The sequence below is a fragment of the Ammospiza caudacuta genome, chromosome 9 (genome assembly GCF_027887145.1).
Source record: "Ammospiza caudacuta isolate bAmmCau1 chromosome 9, bAmmCau1.pri, whole genome shotgun sequence".
NCBI classification, from domain to species: Eukaryota; Metazoa; Chordata; class Aves; order Passeriformes; family Passerellidae; genus Ammospiza; species Ammospiza caudacuta.
The window spans coordinates 780,349-801,826 of NC_080601.1; the positions used below are offsets into that span (position 1 = coordinate 780,349).

The 21,478-nt window shown below is 50.3% G+C and overlaps 1 protein-coding gene across 4 annotated transcripts in view; it reads right to left on the reverse strand.

The window, feature by feature from the left end:
- Window positions 1-21,478, reverse strand: part of COL13A1 (collagen type XIII alpha 1 chain) — a 54,490-nt gene that overhangs the window by 7,361 nt on the left and 25,651 nt on the right. For 3 of the 4 annotated variants that reach the window (XM_058810131.1, XM_058810129.1, XM_058810128.1), the window contains 19 exons: window positions 21,415-21,447; window positions 20,841-20,867; window positions 16,864-16,917; window positions 15,475-15,561; window positions 14,969-15,022; window positions 14,721-14,765; window positions 14,094-14,162; window positions 13,116-13,139; window positions 12,696-12,749; window positions 11,889-11,933; window positions 11,485-11,637; window positions 10,204-10,302; window positions 8,231-8,272; window positions 7,724-7,750; window positions 6,410-6,490; window positions 3,362-3,397; window positions 1,279-1,332; window positions 948-1,001; window positions 171-206 (listed from right to left, as the gene is read on the reverse strand). In XM_058810131.1, coding sequence (XP_058666114.1) covers window positions 171-206; window positions 948-1,001; window positions 1,279-1,332; window positions 3,362-3,397; window positions 6,410-6,490; window positions 7,724-7,750; window positions 8,231-8,272; window positions 10,204-10,302; window positions 11,485-11,637; window positions 11,889-11,933; window positions 12,696-12,749; window positions 13,116-13,139; window positions 14,094-14,162; window positions 14,721-14,765; window positions 14,969-15,022; window positions 15,475-15,561; window positions 16,864-16,917; window positions 20,841-20,867; window positions 21,415-21,447 — 1,074 coding nt within the window. Of the gene's footprint in view, window positions 1-170; window positions 207-947; window positions 1,002-1,278; window positions 1,333-3,361; window positions 3,398-6,409; window positions 6,491-7,723; window positions 7,751-8,230; window positions 8,273-10,203; window positions 10,303-11,484; window positions 11,638-11,888; window positions 11,934-12,695; window positions 12,750-13,115; window positions 13,140-14,093; window positions 14,163-14,720; window positions 14,766-14,968; window positions 15,023-15,474; window positions 15,562-16,863; window positions 16,918-19,521; window positions 19,585-20,840; window positions 20,868-21,414; window positions 21,448-21,478 lie in introns of all 4 variants that reach the window. The other variant, XM_058810127.1, reaches the window with a different exon arrangement.

Consider the following 21,478-nt stretch of genomic DNA (forward strand, 5'->3'; position numbering starts at 1 on the left):
AATGTTCCAGGTGATGGAATGAGCTACAGGTCTCACACCTGAAGCACAGGTGTGCAAAGGGACTGGGGTGAAGGTGTGGCACACAAACCATGCTGGTGCCACAGGAGTTCCCTGGGCTGTCGCTGAGTACAGCTGTTAGCAATGAAACACAAAGTGTGCTGGGAACTTACCCGGACTCCCTTGTCACCAGGTAGACCTTGTAAACCCTGAAATGCAGCAACACAGAAAGAAACGTTTCAAAACAAGCAGATTTCACCATGTTCCCACTAAAGAGATGAATGTGTGCTCAGGATTTTGGGGGTTTTTCCATTTGGTGCAATGGCTATGTCAAAAATAAACACAATTTTTCCAACAGGCAACCTCCTCTTCACCTCCATCAGACCATGCAGGTGGTAACATCACCACTGCCTACCCCGTGGACTCTTCAGATAAGAAACAAATTAGTTATGAGCGTGCAACAAACTTCTTTTTGTGTTAAACAACAAAGCCACTCCATGACTGCATGAGACCACAGCACCAACCCCATTTTGCCAAAAGCAATCCCAGACAGTGGAATTAACATCACTGAAGGCAGCTTTTGTCCCTTTTGCAGTGACAACACAGGGGTCTCTCAGACAGGAGCCAGACACCCAGGCTGTGAAAGGTAAAGGAGCTGCTCAAAAGCAGCACTTTGGACTGAGAGACACATCCTGGGAGTCCCACACAGCTTCTTTAGGTAGTTCAAGGACCAAGGTGAATTTACAATTTCAGCCTCCTCCACATCACTCTGAGTCTGCTCTGAAGCTCCTCAGCTTTTTCTGTCACTCCCATAGTGAACACAATCCTGTAACCTGAGTTACAGCTAACAGAGCTGTGGCTGCAAACACTGTGTCACAGAACATATTCAGCTGTCAAGCATAGCAAGGAAACAGGTTCAGGAGGTAAATCCCAAGGATTTCCATACTTACAGGAAGCCCTGCTGGCCCCATTGGTCCTGCAACTCCAGGGTCTCCTTTACTGCCCTGAAATGGACACAAAAGAGCAGAAACTGTTCACATTCCTATCTAGTACAAACAGGCAGCAGAGCACCATAGAAGAAAAAGCAAAGGATGCACTTCAAAGCACCTGAAAACCCCCAAGGATGAGATACTGAAGCACCAAAGAGGCCCAGCTGAGGCTCTTGTATGAGCAAGGAGAGGGAATTCCAGCTCTGGAAAAGCCTGGAGCTCCTCTATCCCCCAGAGCTGTGGTATCTTCAGAGCAGTTCTAGAACAGTTGTCAGTTCTGAACAAAACTCACCCTTTCTCCTTTTGGTCCTGCTGGTCCCGAAGCCCCAATTGGTCCTGGAATACCCTGCAGTTGTAGGAAGGAAAACACATCAGTACACTTTTATATCAGGCCTCCTTAAAGCCAAGAGACACTGCTGCTCCCTTAGGAAAAGCACAGGCTGGTGGAGGAAGGCACCTAGCAGCACTACAGCTTTCAGCTGGCAAGGCAGTTTGAGGAACATGGGAACTGCTGTGTTAGATCACAGCAGCACCGCTTCCAGAGCCTCGTTTGTACTTCTGAAGCTCTCTCCTGACAATTATTTCAGCAGGCATTTCTGCCAGCTCCACAAACAGTAATTCTTTCTTTCTTTCTAGGCTATACCAGACAAGGCTGAAAGCTGTAGCACAATAAAGGCCATTTACACACATGATAAACATTTTGCTTTTCTTTTTGCTTATTTCCCTATTTTCTCTACCCGCTCCTGGAGTCAGTGTAGCTGAGGAGATGGGAAGTGTTGGGTTGGTGGTTCATGCCAGCTGGCAGAGCCCAAGCTGCAGAGCTGGATGCAGGTGTGTACAGGCACAGGTGTGAGCTGGGAGGGGCATCCTCCTGTCCCTCTGCTCCTCCTGTGCCATTGCTGTCACTCCACCAGGCTCCCAGCCACGCTAACCCGGTGTTTTTCCTGAGCCTTTGACACAGAGCCCATCTCCCACCAGCACACCAAACCTCCTTGCTGGTGCTCCTGAGACTCGCCCGGCCTCTGGGAAATCAATCAGAGTGATCTTTAATGTTGGCAGCAGGGGGGTTCAGTAATACCCCTCTGGCTAAGAACAGGATTCCAGCACCTCCAGCTCACACTCCTTGAATCACAAAGGTATGGATCTACAATTCCCTCATGGAGCCTCAATAAAGGGGTACTTTTGAGGAACACTGCCTGACTTCTCGGAAGAACCAAGGAGAAAACTTCCCAAGAGGGAGAGTCTTTTTCTAAAAGCCTTAAAGCAAAGGGTCTCGCACTTTTTAATGTCAGTCTGCAATGCTTAGTCACTAAAGGAACCCCTCTGATGAGAGCAGGACAGCTCACGTGGATCAGGAGAGCTCTCCAGAGAAGTCCAGATCCACAGAACACAAGCTGAGGAGTAGCTCATGCAGCACACAACTTCAGTGTGGCAGAGAGAAAAACCAGGCTCTCCTTAGATCCATGCAATTGTGGAAATCTTAATTGCCTTCATTTATGCATCATTTCCTGCTAAGGAATACACTGAAATCTCTCCTGCACATCTATAAAATTGTATGTACAGTTTCCCCAAACAAGTGACTCTATAAGCTGCCACTCAGATTCCCTTCAGCAGTCAGAGCAGCTGAAATTATTCCCAGCTACACTGAGGAGGAGAAATTGCTTTTTGTTTTTAAACAGCCAAATGGATTGTACACGGGCGATCTGTGATTTCCCAAGAGGGATTAAAAATATTTGGCTGTTATTTAACAGCTGTTACCCAAGAATAGCTGAGTGGTTTGCAGAACCAGGTTGGCATTACTTAGAATCATAGAATGGTTTAGATTGGAAGGGGCCTTGAAGATCAGCTTGTTCCAACCCCCTTCCAACCAACCTTCCACTATCTCAGGCTGCTCCAAGCCTTGTCCAGCCTGGCCTTGAACACTTCCAGGGGAGAGGCAGCCACAGCTTCTCTGGGCAACCTGTGCCAGGGCCTCACAGTAAAGAACTTTTTCCTCCTATCCAACCTAAACCCACTGAATCTTGCATTTTGAAGCCATTCCCCCTTGTGCTGCGACTACAGTTGCTGATGATGAGTCCCTCTCCCATCTCCTGGAGAATGACAGGTTGGAGCATCATGGAATCATGCAGAGGTTTCATTCCTCTTGCTCCTGAGACAGAGTGGAACAAGCAGGCTGTGATCCCAGCACCCAGACTGGTAGCATCAAAGACAACAAGTGTGTGACATCACTCCTCATTTAAAGTTTAACCCCCTCCCAAGCCTGCTTTGGTAAAAATAAGATTATTGCTGGTATAAACAAGACTTGGGTGGAAGACACAACACGAGTGACGACAGTGGGGAGGACAAACGTGGGGTAACAGAGAAGTGGAACTCACCGCTGGTCCAGGCCTGCCGTCTAAACCTGAAGCACCCTGAACAGGCAGGGAGGGGTCACAGAAACCAGGCACAGGAGAGGGGAGAGGGTGAGGGGAAACAAGAGGTGAGTCAAGCAGTGACTTGAGACAAACATATGCTTGCAATTAACAAAAATTAAGGACAAGTGATGGCACTTACAAGCAAACCAACAAAAACATAGAAACACTGAATACATATAATGTCGACCTGCAACTTTCAGATCCTCTTAAATTTCCCTCACTCAATGCCACCAGGAAACCTCCTAGGGAAGCAGCTGTTCTATGACAGGTGGTGAAAAGAAAATGTGACAGTGGAGCTGGAATCTGCATTGCCTTTGTGGCAGGCTGGGCAACACAGGTGAGACACAAGGCTCAGAGGCCACTGCTCACCAAGGCATTTGCAGGCACTGCAGAACCATCAGCTGTTCAAGCTGCTACCAAGAACCCCGGGGCTTGTGGTGCCCACTAGGTCAGCTGCAGGCTTGCTCCACTGCACAGGCAGTTGTTTGGGGGCTTATGAAACAGGTGGCTCATCTCCCTGTGTCACCAGTGCAGAGTTACACCAGCCTGAGATCAAGTGGCCCCTTGCTGTCTGCTCAGCTCCTGCCCTGAACCTCCTCATCCACAAGGCCTGACTGTGGTTCTGCCAAGGCCCATCAAGCCCAGTGGCTTGGAGGGAAACTGGGGTAGGATATAAGCACCAAATCCTGAGTTTTCCTCCACTTGAGCATTACAAGCTCCTCACCCTGTCGGCCAAGGCTACTGCAGATAATCAGGACTGGAATTCCAGCATGATGTCAAGCCCCAAGTCAGAGAAAAAGGCAGCAGATCCAGCTTCAGGATTTTACAGCCTGAAATATTTCAGAACCTGCTTGGCACTGCATTTGGTTTGACAGGCTGAAGATACACTGGATCAGGCATGGGGAGCCTTGTGGAGAGAGCTCAGTGCCTCTGACGAAGGATACAAGTTCCACAGTATTTGATCTTAGGAGCTGTGCTGCCTGGTTGGCCAGCCAATATTGCTGATGCCAACAAAACACTCCTGAGAGGATCCTTCTGAGCCAGCATTCCCACCTCCCCAGCTCAGGGAGAGGGATGGGAAAAGCCAAGGACCCCCATGGGGCTCACTGCTGTAGGAGAAGCAGCTAGGGCATTCCCTGCCCCAAGGATGAGATGTTGGGGTAATTGCTGGGCTGATTCTGCTTGGGGTGTCACAAGGATCTCCTTCTCCTGTCTGGATACCCCACAGGCCTGAGGGAAAATAACCATTTGCACAGAAAACTTCCATTGGCATGTCTCAGGGGACTGGGTTCTGCCTTCTCACTGCTTCACTGAGGCACAATCCCTGGCCCGTGAGCCTTCCAAAAGCATCCCTCCCTTCCTCCCACTGCTCTGCCTGGAGCCCCAGGGAATGTGCTCAGGCTGGGCTCATCTGGGAGCCTGGGGTCAGAGGGGATTCATCCAGGCTCCAGAAGGGAACCACTGCTCTGCACAACTAAAGGAGGAAAACATTTCACAAACAAAGACACACATCTCAGCCAAAGTCAGGGACAAGGGATCTAGGTGGTTGAACACAGGACAACAAGCACATGAGATGCACTCTGCAGTGTTTGTACATTTGGGGAAGGTCTACAGTGCCACCAGTGCTTTTTATGATGAGAGAACCTGGGGGCTGGTGGAACAACTGGGTAGGACTAAATCGCCACCAACTCACCATCAGGTTTGTATCTACAGCTCCTGCAACTTCTCTACAATACACTGTGCCCCAAAGTCTCTCGCTAAGCCTCTTGCTAAGCCAAGCAGTGCTCTAACACCAGGGTTAGAACTGAGCTCAGCTAAGCCAAGCACTGCTCTAACACCAGGGTTAGAACTGAGCTCAGCTAAGCCAAGCACTGCTCTAACACCAGGGTTAGAACTGAGCTCAGCTAAGCCAAGCACTGCTCTAACACCAGGGCTAGAACTGAGCTCAGCTAAGCCAAGCAGTGCTCTAACACCAGGGCTAGAACTGAGCTCAGCTAAGCCAAGCAGTGCTCTAACACCAGGGCTAGAACTGAGCTCAGCTAAGCCGAGCACTGCTCTAACACCAGGGCTAGAACTGAGCTCAGCTAAGCCAAGCAGTGCTCTAACACCAGGGCTAGAACTGAGCTCAGCTAAGCCAAGCAGTGCTCTAACACCAGGGCTAGAACTGAGCTCAGCTAAGCCAAGCACTGCTCTAACACCAGGGCTAGAACTGAGCTCAGCTAAGCCGAGCACTGCTCTAACACCAGGGTTAGAACTGAGCTCAGCTAAGCCAAGCACTGCTCTAAAACCAGGATTAGAACTGAGCTCAGCTAAGCCAAGCACTGCTCTAACACCAGGGCTAGAACTGAGCTCAGCTAAGCCAAGCAGTGTTCTAACACCAGGGCTAGAACTGAGCTCAGCTAAGCCAAGCACTGCTCTAACACCAGGGCTAGAACTGAGCTCAGCTAAGCCAAGCAGTGCTCTAACACCAGGGCTAGAACTGAGCTCAGCTAAGCCGAGCACTGCTCTAAAACCAGGATTAGAACTGAGCTCACACACAGCAGGACAGGCTGGGCCAGGGGGAGCACTGATCCCATGGCAGAAGGGACAGGAATGCTCCAGCTATCAAACAAGCTGGTTGCACTAAGAACCACCATGCTGTGTACAAAGCTGAGCCCAGGACACAAATGGCTGGGGAAGGTTTTTCTCTTTCCACATCTCTGACTTATGTTTCTCTTCTTGCCCTGAAGTGCACAGAGCCTCCAGGAAGGCTACTGCTGGATTCTCCCAGTCCTGCCAGAAGCAGGAGGAAATAAAGTGATCACTCATCTGTTCAGCACATCTAGAAGCTGAAGGCTCAGCACAGAAACCGAAGCTTTGGGTTTAAAAAGCAAAGGCACAGTTATTTATAGACCATCTCTTTCTCTGACTGCACACAGCAAATCCCCACGTGCCTCTGCTATTGAGGGATCCTTTTACAGCTGCCTTTGGTTTGGCTCCCAAAGTGCTGCCTGCTTCCTGGATACTCACGGGTAATCCCAGCGGCCCTCGGTCTCCTTTTTCACCCTGGGCACCCTTCTCTCCTTTCACTCCATCAATGCCTGCTTCCCCCTAAAGGAAGGATGGAGCAGAAAATAAACCCCCAGAACGGCACTTATATAACAAACATTCCTCCCCTCAGAGAGCCCTGGGAACACAGGAGGCAGCAGAGCAATGCTTCAGCCCAGTTCCCAGCCTAACCTGAAGAAAAGCACTGTCATTCAAATTACCCCTGTGTGAGCACTGCTTTAACTCAGTGGCAATGAGAGGAGACTCAGGCCCTGAGATAAAGATGTTCACAGCAGAGTTGAGCTCACTCTGGTGCTGCTCTCCCTGCTGTTGTTGCTGTATATATGTATTTAAAAATAAATAACCAAAGTTATCTGATACAGTGGGTTTACATTTTAAGACGTGGATCCACTGGAAGTGAATGACAGGTGTCTACAAGCCTTGAAAAATCACACAGAAATAATTTTTGGAGAGACTTTTGTAAATGCTAAGCCATCAGTTTCAACATTTCAGAAAAAAAAACAATTTCAGCATTTTTTTCCCAGCTGTATATTTTAAATTCTCTATTATAAACTATAAAGCAATATTAAACATAATATTCATTTTACTAAATTCAAAATGTACCCAACACTTTTTTCCTCCTCATTGCTGTTCACAAGGCTTTTTAAAACACACCCATCCCTTTTAGTGCCCAAACAATGCTGGTGGCCAAATACTAAGAATAATTAAACTTAAGATACTTTGCACATTTTCCAATCTTTGCCCAGAACATCACCAGAAATATGCAGCTCTCCTTGAACATTTCCACTCCCCTATTTTTTGAGTAGGAAACAGTTTTACAGCGAGCAAGCCAATGGTCCAGGCTGAGCATTTAGATGGAGATCAGAAAGATTCTCACCACCAAGGATGGTGAAGTTCTCAAGTGCTTTACAGCAGAATGCACAGGGTAATTTTAAGACTAATTTTTAGCTAGAGCTCAGTTCCTTGGGACTGTGTGGCAAAGTACCCATGCCAGTGTACAGACCTCCACCCTCCAGACAAGATTTCAAATGTGTTCTCATGGGCACAATTCCACAGAGCAGCGAATTCCCACTCCTCTGGGTGAAAACTGGAGGGAATGACCATTTTTCTGGGTCCTATGAGAGCTGCTCATCCATTTCTCTCAAGAAAATATCCAGAAGGATTTATCCTCTTACCAAGATGGAAGAAAAGTACCACCTGAACTACAAAGATGTTACTGAAGGGAATTCTAGCAGCTGGGACAACAGCAGTGTGTGTAATAATTTGTACCCTTACCTTGGGTCCTGGGACACCCTGAAGACCCTGGATTTGGGAGGAGAGACAAGATGTAAGCAGTGTTTCAGGATGTTTTCAAACTCCAGGAATGCCAGTGGAGCATGCAGCGCAGAGGTTTTGCTCTGTGGGGCAGGAGCCCCAGCCCAAAGCCTCCTTATCTGTGTAAGGGCACTTCATGTCCTGCTCCATCTCCACGCAGAGCCTCTTGCCAAGCACGGCCTGGCAGGGGGCCAGGTGTGCTGCTAAGGCAATTTCTGCAGTTGATCCCTTTAATCCCATCCATCCCATCCCTCTGCTGTCTTCCCTTTCATCTCCAGCTAACAAACCCTTCTCTCTTTGCCCTCCCAGCCCTGACCTGCCCTGGGGGTGGCTTTGGAAGTGATCCCAAGCATGTTCCCATTTCAGTGGAGTGGTTCTGGCTGTCTCCACACAGAACCCTCCCCAGCCACTGCCTGCTCTAATCCCATTCCCACTCCCTTGCTCCTCAGGGGAATGACTCAAACTTACTGGAGGTCCTGGAGGGCCCTGGGGGCCAGGGGGCCCAGATACCTGGAAAGCAAAGCAAGAGAAGTCACTGTCAATGTGCTGCCCAAGGGGCAAAGTGGGGCTGCTCAGAGGGTGCAGCAGAGCTCCCCTGCCAGCCTGGGAAAGCTGGATTCCCCCCAAGGACTGTGTTAGGAAGCAGCAGCAATCCAGGACTGAGTGGCTGGGAAGCAGCAGCAGCACTCAGGGGAGGGTTATGCAAAGGTTGCCAGTCTTTAAGAGCAGGGAAAGCACTGAGGTTTTTTCCAAAGAAAGGTCCACTTCCACTGCTCTACCACCATTTCTACAAAGAGGCATAGGATCGTCAGTGCCATATTTTCTGAAAAATCCCCTTGCCCAGGATTCTTCTCCTGGGAAGCTAAGAAGCCTCAGGGAAAAAAAAAGAAAACAATAATGATCTCATTTGCTTCTCCTGAGTTTTGCTGCTTTGGAATGTGGTCTGGAGACTGGTCATTAAGTTAAAACAATTCACATGCTGGATAAACAATCACAGTCAGGCTGTGTCAGGACTCTGAGTAGAGAACTAGTTTTCACTATTATCTTTTTAGCCTTCTGTCTGTATCCTTTCTCTATTCCTTAATGTAGTTTAGTATAGCATTCTTTAATATAATATAGATAATAAAATAATAAATTAGCCTTCTAAAAACATAGAGTCAGATATATTTTTCCTCCCCATGATGGGGGACGCCAAAAATACCACACAGGGACAAAAAGCAAAGGACATTAAAGAAGCGGCCTGGCCCCACACGTGTCAATAGCCTGTGGGACTCCTTGCTGCAGGGCACTCCAAAGCTAGGGGTGAGTCTGAGGGAAGAACAGGCAAACTCAAGAACACCAAAATCCTTTGGAAAAAAACCAATACACGTGTATAGATACACATGCAAATAATTGCTGGGAAATCATTTACTGCAAATGCTGAGGAGAGTATTTGTTATGCTTTCCAAGACCTGTTTTTCCCTAGGCATTCTTCATTGGTTGGGGGTTGTGAGAGACTTGTTCCTGTGCCAGGGAAAGGAGGATCAGGAGCCAGGGGTGCTGGTGCAGCCCCACAGCACGAGGCTGGCTGCGCCCAGAGGGGCTGTGCCATTCTGCAGCAGCACTGCTGCCCCACCACCCTCCCCTGCTGCTGAGACCCCCAGGAACACGGGAGCAGTGCCCTACCACTGCCACTGTCACATTTTCTGAAAAATCCCTTCGCCGGGATTGCTTCTCCTGGGAAGCTGAGAGGCCTCAGAGAAGAATGAAAACAATAATTATCTGATTGCTGCTCCTGTGTTTGCTGCTTTGGAACATGGTCTGGAGATTGTTTATCCAACGGGTGGTTGTTTCATTGGTTTCATGTGAATTGCTTTTACTTAATGACCAATCACCATCAGCTCTGTCAGGATTCTGAGAAGTCAGCCACAAATTTTTAATTAGTATCTTGTTAAGCCTTCTGATGTATCCTTTCTCTGTTCTTTAGTATAGCTTTAGAAGGTCATTCTTTAATATAAGTACATAAAATAATAATTAACCTTCTAAAAACATAGAGTCAAAATCATAATTTCCTCCTCTGTCCTAGGAACCCCAAAAATGCCACATCCTTGCTCTCTTGGATTCCCTTTGTCTCTGTGCTCCCTCTTTTCTCCCTGCACAGAGCCCATCAGCACTGGCTGTGCTCTGGAGCTCCACTGGAGCTGCCTGTGCAGGCTCAGCATATATATTTATATATAAATATATATATACAGCACTTCTCCCAGGAGAAGTGGGAACAGACCCTGGGTTTGACATTCCCTGGGTGCTGCTGGAGCCTGAGGGACATCCTGTGACCCTGACACAGGGGGAGGGCTCTGAGCTTCCCAGCACACTCAGCACTTTGGGAAATGAGCCCTCGTGTGCTGCTCTGTGCTATTTTCTCTTTACCAAAGAAAGAGCAGCCTTCTCTTTTCCATCCTTACTGTCAATCCTGGAAGTCCAATGGGCCCTGGCAATCCTGATGGTCCTGGCATCCCTTGGTCACCTTGTTCTCCCTTCTCTCCAGTGGGGCCATCTAGACCCTACAGATCAAGAAAGACTTGGGGAGTTTTGCACAGCTAAGTCAGGCAGACACATAACACATCAGTGTAAGAGCCAAGACTGGCTCTGGTCATCCCAAGAGTACCCTGGAAACCTTGGGCATCCCCTGGGTATCCAGGGAAATGCAGGACTTCACCAGCATTGAGAACAGAGGGGCAAAGGGCTGAACATCCTGCTGTCACTGCACCAGCCCCCAGGGTGGGGATGGGGTGCTGCTTTCCTGCCTCCAGGTTCTGCTCAGGGCTGTGCAGTTTGCTGGATTCCATGCTAGCAACCACTCCCCAGAGCCAGCTGTTGGGGCAGCAGGAGTTTCATCCTGGCAATGCCATGGAGAGGCAGGAAATCATTGCACAAACCACCCTGAGCCGTGCTGGAGACACAGGAGCGGGGACAGACTGGAGCTGGGACAGACTGGAGCTGGGGACAGACTGGAGCTGGGACAGACTGGTGCTGGGACAGACTGGAGCTGGGACAGACTGGTGCTGGGACAGACTGGAGCTGGGGACACAGGAGCTGGGATAGACTGGAGCTGGGACAGACTGGAACTGGGACAGACTGGAGCGGGGACAGACTGGAGCTGGGACAGACTGGAGCTGGGACAGACTGGAGCTGGGACAGACTGGAGCTGGGGACACAGGAGCGGGGACAGACTGCAGCTGGGACAGACTGGAGCTGGGACAGACTGAAACTGGGACAGACTGGAGCGGGGACAGACTGGAGCTGGGACACAGGAGCTGGGACAGACTGGAGCTGGGACAGACTGGAGCTGGGACAGACAGGAGCGGGGACACAGGAGCTGGGACAGGCTGGAGCTGGGGACACAGGAGCTGGGGACACAGGAGCTGGGGACACAGGAGCTGGGACAGACTGGAGCTGGGCACCGTGCCCCAGTGAGTGGCTGGGTTCTGAGGGTTGCTGCCCTCCCAGAGGGGTGTGCTGGTGCCTCCTCTCACTCACACTCACCCTGCTCACTCGCAGCAGCACCAGGCAGCCAGCTGAGCAGGGCACACGCTGCCCAGAGAGCAGGGCACAGCACACGTGCCAGGAATGCAGAATCTCCTGCACTGGGGCACTTGCCCCAGCAGCACCCAGCCTGCAGGAGCCCTGGCCCGGCCCCACCAGCTGGGTGGGCAGCAGGCCCAGAGAGGCTCTGATGTACTCACCGGTGGGCCCGCTTGTCCTGGCTCTCCCCGGTCACCCTTCTCTCCTCTGCCCCCGGCGGGGCCTGGCTCTCCCTTCATGCCAGCAGCTCCATCCTTCCCTGGCAGCCCCTGAGGCCCAGGGGGGCCCATTTCTCCTGGCTTGCCACGTGGGCCCTAAATGAAATTCACACAACGAACAGCTTACAGACGGAGCAAGGCTCAGAGCCTCCTTCATCTGCTCATCCCTTCCCTCCCAGCTACACCCTCGGGACACAGGACAAAGCAGCACTGCCATGACAAGTGCTAGGACACTGACAAACCATTAATGCTCCTTCCGTGAAGCAAAATCCTTTTTTTCCTCGTGGGAAAAGCAACAGTGTGGTGTCAGTGCCAGAGATAACCCAGGTAAGAGCTTTGTGCCTTACCTTTTCTCCATCGTGGCCTGGAGCACCTGGCAAGCCAATTTCACCCTGAAACACAGAATTGTTACTTTGGCACTTGGAAAGCAGCTATTCTGACTGCTTTTGTGGGGCACTGGGATCAAAAAGGGCAGGCATTGCAGAAATAGCCTGCATGGACTACTCACGGGGAAAAAAAGCATGAAAAATCCAAATGTTTTCCCATAATCACCAAAAATAAAGCATGGAAATCCCTGGGGTTTTCTACAGTCATAGAATTAAAAAAAAAAAAACAAACAAAACAAAACAAAACAAAAAAAAAAAAAAACCAAAAAAAACCCAACAAAACAAAAACCAAACCAAACAAACAAACAAAAAAAAAAAAAAAAAACCAAGAAACACAACAAAACAATAACAAAAAAAAAAACCAAAAACACACACACAAAAAAATAAAACATGGAAAGCCCTGTTGAAACATTACATTATGTGACTGCCTGATAATTTTCCCCATCTTGTTGATCCTGAGTGCCAGATGACAGCCCCAGTGCAGTCATGCAGCCCCCAGCCAACACAATCCCACAGCCTGGTTCCCACAAGCTGCTTCCTGAAGGGGAGGGCAAGGAGAAAGGATCCTTCATCTTTCAGATTAGGCGTTATCATTGTGGGAAAAGAGATTTTCAGGATATTACTGTGTGTGAGGAGGAGTGGCAGAGGACAGCAGGACAGTCTGATAGTGCTGGGCAGGAAATATTGGAGCTCTGGGAAGAGCTGGGGGTGGGAATTCTGCCTGGGCCACTCCTGTGTTTCCCTGCAAGAGCTGAACTGGGACAATACCTTCTGTCCTGGTGGCCCTGGAGGCCCAGCCACACCTGGACGTCCTGGGGGTCCCTAGATAAAGAAAAAAAAAAATTTCCATATTTGTATTTTTGTGGTTTGAAACCAAATACCCCTCCTAAGTTTAAGGAATATTCCAAGTGATTCCTAAAATCCTGTTTTGCTGGGAAGATGAGCAATGGGGAGCCCTGAGAGCTGCTCTTCCCTGCTCCCTCTGAGCAGCATGTATGACCTCCTAAAGCAGAGATGAAAGCCCTGATCAGAATCCAAGTGCCAGGATCAGAAGGCAAGAGGAGCTCTTCTTCCAGCTGTCAGCTGCCCCAGCTTTAGCTCCCAACTGCACTTAAATTGTCAGGCCATCTGCTTAGGATGGACATATGGCTGCTTGTGTAAAAGCCCACAGCATGGACAGGAACTCACCATCAAGGCCAAAGTTCGTATTTCCTAGGAAAAAAAAAAAAAAGTGAAAAAAAAAATTAAAAAAGAAAACAGCCATTGCAAAACTTAAGCTTTTTCCTGGAGTTGGCTTGTTCTCCACTAATGTAACAGTGGCCCAAATGAGTAAGGAGCTTACAAAATTAGGAAGAGGGAAAAAAAACCCAAAAGCAACCCAAACTAAAACTCCCTCCAAGTCCCACAGAGCTGTAATTCTACAATTTCTCCATTTTCCCAGCGGAGCCCAGGCCAGCCCAGGCACTCCATGCTCCCATTCCTTGTGAGGAAGCTTTGGTGACTTTATTCAGCACCCAGCCCAAGCTCTGGGCACTCCCAGGGCATTGATGTCACCTCTCTGCCCCCCAGTGTCACTGCACCAGCCCAGCCACTGTGGCATCCACATCCTCTGGAAAAACCCCTTTGCTCTTGGGAAGCTGAGAAGCCTTTGAGAAAAAGGAAAACAATTTTTATCTCATTTGCTTCTCCTGTGTTGTGCTCATGTGGAATGTGTTTGGAGATTGTTCACCCACAGGTGATTGTTTGGCTGGATTTCAGTGTGAGTTGTTTTCACTCTTTGGCCAATTGGGGCCAAGCTGTGCTGGGACTCTGGAAAGAGTCACAGGTTTTCATTATTTTTAGCACTTTGTATCTTTTCTGTATTCTTTAGCATAGTACAGTATTTTTTAATATAATATAGTATCATAAAATAATAAATTAGCCTTCTGAGAACATGGAGTCAGATTCATCACTCTTTCTTGCCACGAGGGTCCTTGCAAATACAACACAGCCAGAGAACAGGAATTCACCAAAACACTGCAGGCAGTGAGCTTTGGGATCAAGGGGCACAACCAGAGCTTCCCTTTGCTGCAGCTGAGGAAGCAGATCTGCTCTGTTCCCTGTCTGCATCCCTTGGGAAACAGCAAAGCATCCAGCAGACACCTCACAAGACAGGAGGGAGCTCACCTGCAGAGCTTCACTGATGTTCCCATCATAGTCCATCATTTCATCCTTCCCAGGCTCTCCTTTGGGGCCCTGCAAAACACCAGGTCTTCAGCCAGGGGCTGGCACTGCCCTTCCCTGTGGCTCCCTCTGAAAAAGGGGGCTCAGAGGGGGCCATCTCACCCGCGCCCAGTTTTTCATTTATTAAAGAAAGCCCCTGCAGTGCAGGAGACTGCACAGAATTGCAGCCAGCTCAGCTCACCACGTCACACCATCAAAGCTGGCAGTGTGGGAAGAGGTGAAGTTGAGGCCAGAACCCAGGAACGGGATTGTCTGGCCAGCTGTTAGATGTGTGCATGCATCCACCCTCTTGCTGCCCTTTTCTGGCAGGTCAAGGGCCTGAGTCCAGACTGGCATGTCCAAACACACCTCCTCCTATGGATGAGCCACCCTGACATGCTCTGGGAAAATGTTTTCCTCTAATGTATGGCTGAGGGTGTGGAGTGGAGAAAGAGCCCACCTCAAACTTAGCCACTGCCCATCTGTGAGTACTCTTGGTGACAGCAAGACCCAATCTGGGCTGTCAGTGAGGTCCCACTGCCCTCAGAGCCCTCTGAAGGGCCACAGCTCTGTCAGTGAAGGAACACCTACCCTTGGGCCCATGGGTCCCTGGTCTCCTGGTGAGCCACGTTCCCCCTGAAACAGGAAAGTCACAGTTTTAGCAAAGCTTCACTTTCTTGAACTGCAGAAATCACACTCTACTGGTTCTCTGAAACAGTCTGGGCTGGACAGCTTCATTTAAAATTCTCCTTCTCAGCTAAGTTTGGTACACACAGGAACAAATGAGCAGCTCCTGATGCTGGGAGCCCAGAGCTGGGCTGTGCAGAGGCACTCCTCACCTTTTCTCCCTGTGATCCTGCAGCACCAGGCTGACCAACGTCACCAGCTTCTCCCTGACAGGGAGAGAAAGGAGAGGCATGGGGTTGTGTTGTGTTCAGAGGGTGCAAGTGCCCTGCTGGCTTTGCATTTCCAGGAGGGAGAGCTGCAGAGCTGCACCAGCCAAGCAGCCCTCCTGGGCTCCCTTCTCCTCAGACAGCCAAATCTCCTGCCACCACTGCCCACCAGGCACCCTTCTGTTCCACCCGGTGCAGAGGGACTGCTCACACTGGCTTCTCACAGAGGTTTTTGAGCACAAGAAGGGTATTTTTCCTTCCAAAACCAGTTCACAAACTCTCTCACCTGCAGCGCACAGAACAACAGTACTGGAACACTCTGCAGAACCTGGTATCCCTCCAGCAGCTGATCAGAGGTGGGCACACATGAACACAACCTTTGCTCCTTCCCACACACCTTGTGCTGGGCACAGTCCCTCACAACCCAACCCTGTGAAGGAAAAACCACTCACCTTTGGTCCAGGGGGTCCAGGCAGACCTGGAGGGCCAGGTTCTCCTTTAGCTCCCACCAAGGCATTCTCAGCAATTCCCTTCTCTCCCTGTTGGCAAAGAAGAACAAGCCACACGTCTCAGTTCAGATTCTGCACCTCTGTAAGTTCATTTGCTAAAACACTGGCTCAGAGAGACACAGCCAGGATGAGATCCACCAGCTGGGCTCCTGACAGCCCAGAGAGCAGCAGCTGGCCAGGAACCAGGACAGCAGGTCCTGCTGAGGGTCCTTGTGGAGCCCTGCCAGCAGCCAGGGCCACACTCATCCCTTTGGCTGCACCAGGCTCCCGTGGACAGCCCTTATGCCCCAGCCTCCCCCTGAACACTGTTCTGCTGATGAAACCGAGCTGATTAAACCACCTGATGGATGATGGTTCTTTTGGAATGCTCCCTCTGGAGCTGTAGCCACTCAGCCCTGCACACCATGTCCTTTGCACAGAGCAGATAACAAGGCAGCAACAGGAGAGCTTTGCCATTCCACCCTCACCCCTTCCTGAAATGGCCACTGGCATTCACTGCACTGCCCCCTTTCCCAAGGGAAAAGCACCCAGTGCAAGTCTGGTTTGAAAGGTGTGATGTGCACCTGGAAATCTCAGAGCTCAGGGGAAAAACCAGGTCAGGGCTGAGCTCTATGTGACCTGCCCTGGGTCTGTCTGAGCACAGCAGTGCAGCTCCCCACAAGCCCAGCTCCTCGTCATCCACGATCTTGGAGCAGGAGGGAGGCTGAAATGCCTCCTTACATCTGGGGTCATGGTTTTAGAGGGGGACTACTGGAACACCATTCCGTGGTGCTGCTCCCAGGACCACAACCTCCCCCTCTGTGCATTCCTGCAAAAAGGCACCTTTTGTGAGCCTCCCTCACACCCTGACATTCAGCTGAGCAGTGCAGGACACGCTGCCACAGTCAGCTAAGAATGTGTGAAATGCACAGGAGGGAGGGAGGAAAACAGGTGAGGGTGGCCCCATCAAAAAAAAAAAAAAACAAAAAAACCCACAAAACAAAACAAACAAACAACAAAAAAAAACCCACCAAAAACAAACAAGCAAAAAGCCTCAAAAACCACACAAAAAAAACCCCAAAAAACAAACAAACAAAAAAAAAACCAAAAAAGCCCACCAAAACCAGACAAACAAAAAACCCCAAAAACACACAAAAAACCCCAAAAAACAAACAAACAAACAAACCCCCCCCCAAAACACACCAAACAAAACCCACAACAAAATCAATAAAAACCACACAAAACCCCCCCCCAAAAAAAAGGAAACAAAAACACAAAAAAAACCAAAAAAAAAAAACAACCCAAAACCAAACATATAAACAAAAAACCCTAAAATTCAGGACAGAGACAAACCTTTGGGCCAGGAAGTCCAGGAATTCCAGGGTCACCAGCTCGTCCCTTCTCACCCTGTTGGCAAAACAGACATGGTCAGGGCTGACTCTGCAGGCTCCCCATCCTGGAGGAGCAGCAGAAAGGTGGTCTGCTCCTGGTTTCACACCCTCTTTCCCTTCCCCAGGGATTTTATTTTGGGCACAGACCTTGAGCAGGACCAGCTCAAGACATTACATGTTTTTGCCCAACCTTTTGACTATTTCTGCGCATCACTGTCATTTCTTTTCAAAAGAAGGTGAATGAGAAAGGGATCCCATGCATCTTCCTCACCCCTCTCGTCTGCTGAACACTTTTCCCTGTCCCTTCTCCTGCAGAGGCTCTCCCTGATCCATTTGCCCACCGAAGCTGTTGCCCGGGGTGAATTTAGCTGGAGTGCAGGGCTTTCTCCATGCCCTGCTCCTGTTCCCCTGCTCCAAGCCCCAGCAGTGCAGCACCCCAGCTGGCAGCCAAGCTCTGGGACACACACTGGCCATGGAAGCAGTGAGGACAGGGGGGGCAGAACGGCAAAGGCAGCAGCTGATGGCGCGAGGTGATGCCTGCAGAGCTGCAGGCTGAGCTGTGTGAGGCACCAGGGAGGATGCCAGGGACACAGAGCAATGGAGAGCATCCAGCATTCCCTTGGTGAAGTGGCTTTGCTCACACCTGGGCCGTATTTTCCATACTGGAGCTCAGTTACTGGTCAGTATGTTGGAGTTAAGTTCTCCTCAGACCATTCCACCCAGCTGCTAACCCCGCGGCTTCCAGGCACACTGTCCTGTCTGGGAGCCTGCATTCTGCCAGGACAGAGAGAGACACTGGAGGTTTCTGTTACCCTGAAGAGATGCTTCAATGCATGCCCAGGGAAAGGTGTGTTCTTAGCCCCTATGCCACAGCTCCAAGACTCAAAACTTGTACAGAGTCTACAGAACAAATGAAACCCTCTCTGCCCCCACAGGTGGCCATGCTGTGGCCTGCAGAGACTGTGCTGCTCATCAGAGCTCGAGGGCACTCATCTGACATGCAGGGGACTTGCACCAATGCTCCAGGAACAGACATGCACTGGTGCCTCCCTGGAAAATAATCTACCAGGAGCAATATTTTTGTCAGGCAATTCTAGAGTGCAGTGACCCCTTTCTCCAAGGTAATTTGCCTTCCAGCCACCTGTAAGCCCCCCCTCACCCAGCCTGCTTTCCCCTCCAGAGCATGCACATTGCTAAATTAATGCTCCTCTCCCTGGAAAGAGGCAAAACATTTTCAAGACCTCATACCCACGGAAAAGGTTTGGCATTGAAGCTTTTTGTAAAAATATAATTCTTAATCCTGTCCCAGGGCTCTGTGACTCCCTGATTCTGCCTTGGTAGCCCACTTTTCATTCAAGGTCTGTTTTGAATTCACATGTCCATAAGAACTCCTGAAAACATCCTGTGCTGCCAGAACTAGGGTGCAAAGCAGTGGCTTTCTTGAGGAAGGAGGTCAGGTTACTGGATCCCTGTTCAGGCTGTTTCAGTGGCTTTATGAGGAAGGAGGCCAGGTTACTGGATCCCTGTTCAGGCTGTTTCAGTGCCTTTCTTGAGGAAGGAGGTCAGGTTACTGGATCCCTGTTCAGGCTGTTTCAGTGCCTTTCTTGAGGAAGGAGGTCAGGTTACTGGATCCCTGTTCAGGCTGTTTCAGTGCCTTTATGAGGAAGGAGGTCAGGTTACTGGATCCCTGTTCAGGCTGTTTCAGTGCCTTTATGAGGAAGGAGGTCAGGTTACTGGATCCCTGTTCAGGCTGTTTCAGTGGATTTCTTGAGGAAGGAGGTCAGGTTACTGGATCCCTGTCCAGGCTGTTTCAGTGCCTTTCTTGGGGAAGGAGGTCAGGTTACTGGATCCCTGTCAGGCTGTTTCAGTGGATTTCTTGAGGAAGGAGGTCAGGTTACTGGATCCCTGTCCAGGCTGTTTCAGTGCCTTTCTTGGGGGAAGGAGGTCAGGTTACTGGATCCCTGTCCAGGCTGTTTCAGTGGATTTCTTGGGGAAGGAGGTCAGGTTACTGGATCCCTGTTCAGGCTGTTTCAGTGCCTTTCTTGGGGAAGGAGGTCAGGTTACTGGATCCCTGTTCAGGCTGTTTCAGTGCCTTTATGAGGAAGGAGGTCAGGTTACTGGATCCCTGTTCAGGCTGTTTCAGTGCCTTTCTTGGGGAAGGAGGTCAGGTTACTGGATCCCTGTTCAGGCTGTTTCAGTGGATTTCTTGGGGAAGGAGGTCAGGTTACTGGATCCCTGTTCAGGCTGTTTCAGTGGATCTCTTGGGGAAGGAGGTCAGGTTACTGGATCCCTGTTCAGGCTGTTTCAGTGCCTTTCTTGGGGAAGGAGGTCAGGTTACTGGATCCCTGTTCAGGCTGTTTCAGTGGATTTCTTGGGGAAGGAGGTCAGGTTACTGGATCCCTGTTCAGGCTGTTATTTCTGGAGTCAGGAGAAGGGGCCCTGTCCTCAATCGTTCCCGGGACAAGGCTGCACCCCAGGCATCTCATGCTGCCCTGGGACGTCAGGGCACACAGGAGCACACAAACACACCCTTCAGCAGGGGGGCAGAGCCAGCACAGCACGCACAAGCCCCTGCAAGCACCCCCGTGCAGGAGCACAGCCCAAACACGCAGTGTCCTACCCGCTGCCCCCTCTTCCCTGGCACACCTGGGGGGCCCATCCTGCCTGGCACTCCAGAATCTCCCTTGGGGGCAAGAAAAGAGACAGAGAACGTTGTGTTACACGGCTGTCACACGCTGTAACATAACCCAGCCGGCCCCACACAACAGGAGGAGGCAGCTGCTCTGGGATGGGGCAGTGCTGAATTTTTAGGCAACCCCGAGGAGGGGAGAGATGAGTGAATGTGACTCCATGTTCCTAGAAGGCTAAGATATTATGTTATGTTACTACACTATATTAAAGAACACTATACTAAAGAATAGAGAAGGGATACAGACAGAAGGCTACAAAGAATGATAAAGAAAACTCGTGACTCTCTCTTCCTCCTGACACAGCCTGACAGTGATTGGTCATTAAGCCAAAACAATTCACATGGAACCAATCAAACCACCACCTGTTGGTAAACAATGTCCAAGCCACATTCCAAAGCAGCAAACACAGGAGCAGCAATCAGATAATTCTTGTTTTCATTCCTCTCTGAGGCTTCTCAGCTTCCCAGGAGAAGAATCCTGGGAAAGGGATTTTTCAGCAAATGTGACAGTGACAGGGCAGTAGTGCCCCATGCTGCCCTGGGAACTCACAGCAGGTCACTCCACACTGACACAGGAGGGGACAGCCCTCTGCAGGGACATGGGAAGGCTCTGGGGCACACAAGGGGGACAAGGGAAGGGGCAGAGGGAACCTGCTTCCTAAGCAAAGAGTGCTCTGTGTCTCTTGTGGAGAGGAAAGGAGGAAGGCAGCTGGAAGGTATTCCCATTGACACAGATGTTGCTCTGATTTTTTTAAGATTTTCTAAGCCTTCTGATGTTTACATTCTTACATTTCTCACACACTTTCTGTAAATAACTTATGGTTTGCATTCTTTTACAAAAGAAGAAATACTTGTTGGACTGTTGGTTTGTCCAGTGTCATTGGAGAGGTGGGACTGTCACTCTCCAAATCTACTGTCACTTTTAGAAATCTATAAATGATAAAGTCAAAAAATAAAGTCCTCCTTTTTCCCCTTGAGAACAGCAGTGTGTTCATTTTGTGTTATTTCATGTCCTAGAGTGACACACAGACATGAGCAGGAGGATGTAAATACTTGCAGCATGGTCCCTCTCTCACTGGGTATCACTGTATCCTACTCCCAATTTGCTCAGAGTGGCAGGTGCCATCAGGGCCTGGATTTGGGCACTGGGATGTACACAGACATTCCTCAGCCCCCTCAGCTGCTCAGGGAGGGGAAAACACGCAAACCAACCCGAAGTGCAGGCTCAGAGCAAAACCCCCTGAGAGTACCTTTTCTCCTGGAGTCCCAGGCTCGCCCTGGTGAGAAAGAGACAAGAAAACAGAGTCACAAACCAGCAGGAGAGAGTACAAATCCTCCTGGAGCTACCGGAGTGGGGAAAAGAACATCCATCTCTGGGGGCCTTGAGCTGGTAAGTAAGGGCACAAGGGTGCTTCAATTGCCAATTTTTGTGCCTGGAACCTCTTTTATCTTCATTAGCCAGCTCCCAGGCTGCCACAAGAAACCACCAAACCTCAGACTCACAGGTTCCATAGGCTGGCGTAACCACCCAGCAGGTGTTTAGCAGATGCCACAGAGCAGAGCAAGAGGAGACCCGTGTGCTGGCAGCGAGGAACGGGCACGCCCTGCTCTGTGTGCACAGCAGAGGAGCGAGGCTGCGGGGCAGCCGGGGCAGGCTGCGCTGATCCGAGCTCACCGGCCCCGCGGGAGGCTGCACACAGGTCTGGCGCCTGTGCCCAGGGAGGCAGTTCTGACATCGCCCATCAGTGGGAGCTCTCCGACCATTTTCCAGCGCTCTCCCAGCCCAGCCCGTGCCCGACCGAGGCACTGCAGCCCAGAACTGACCTTCATCCCGGCGGCCGCCAGCCCCGGAGCGCCCTGGCAGAGAGAGCAGACAGACACAGCGACA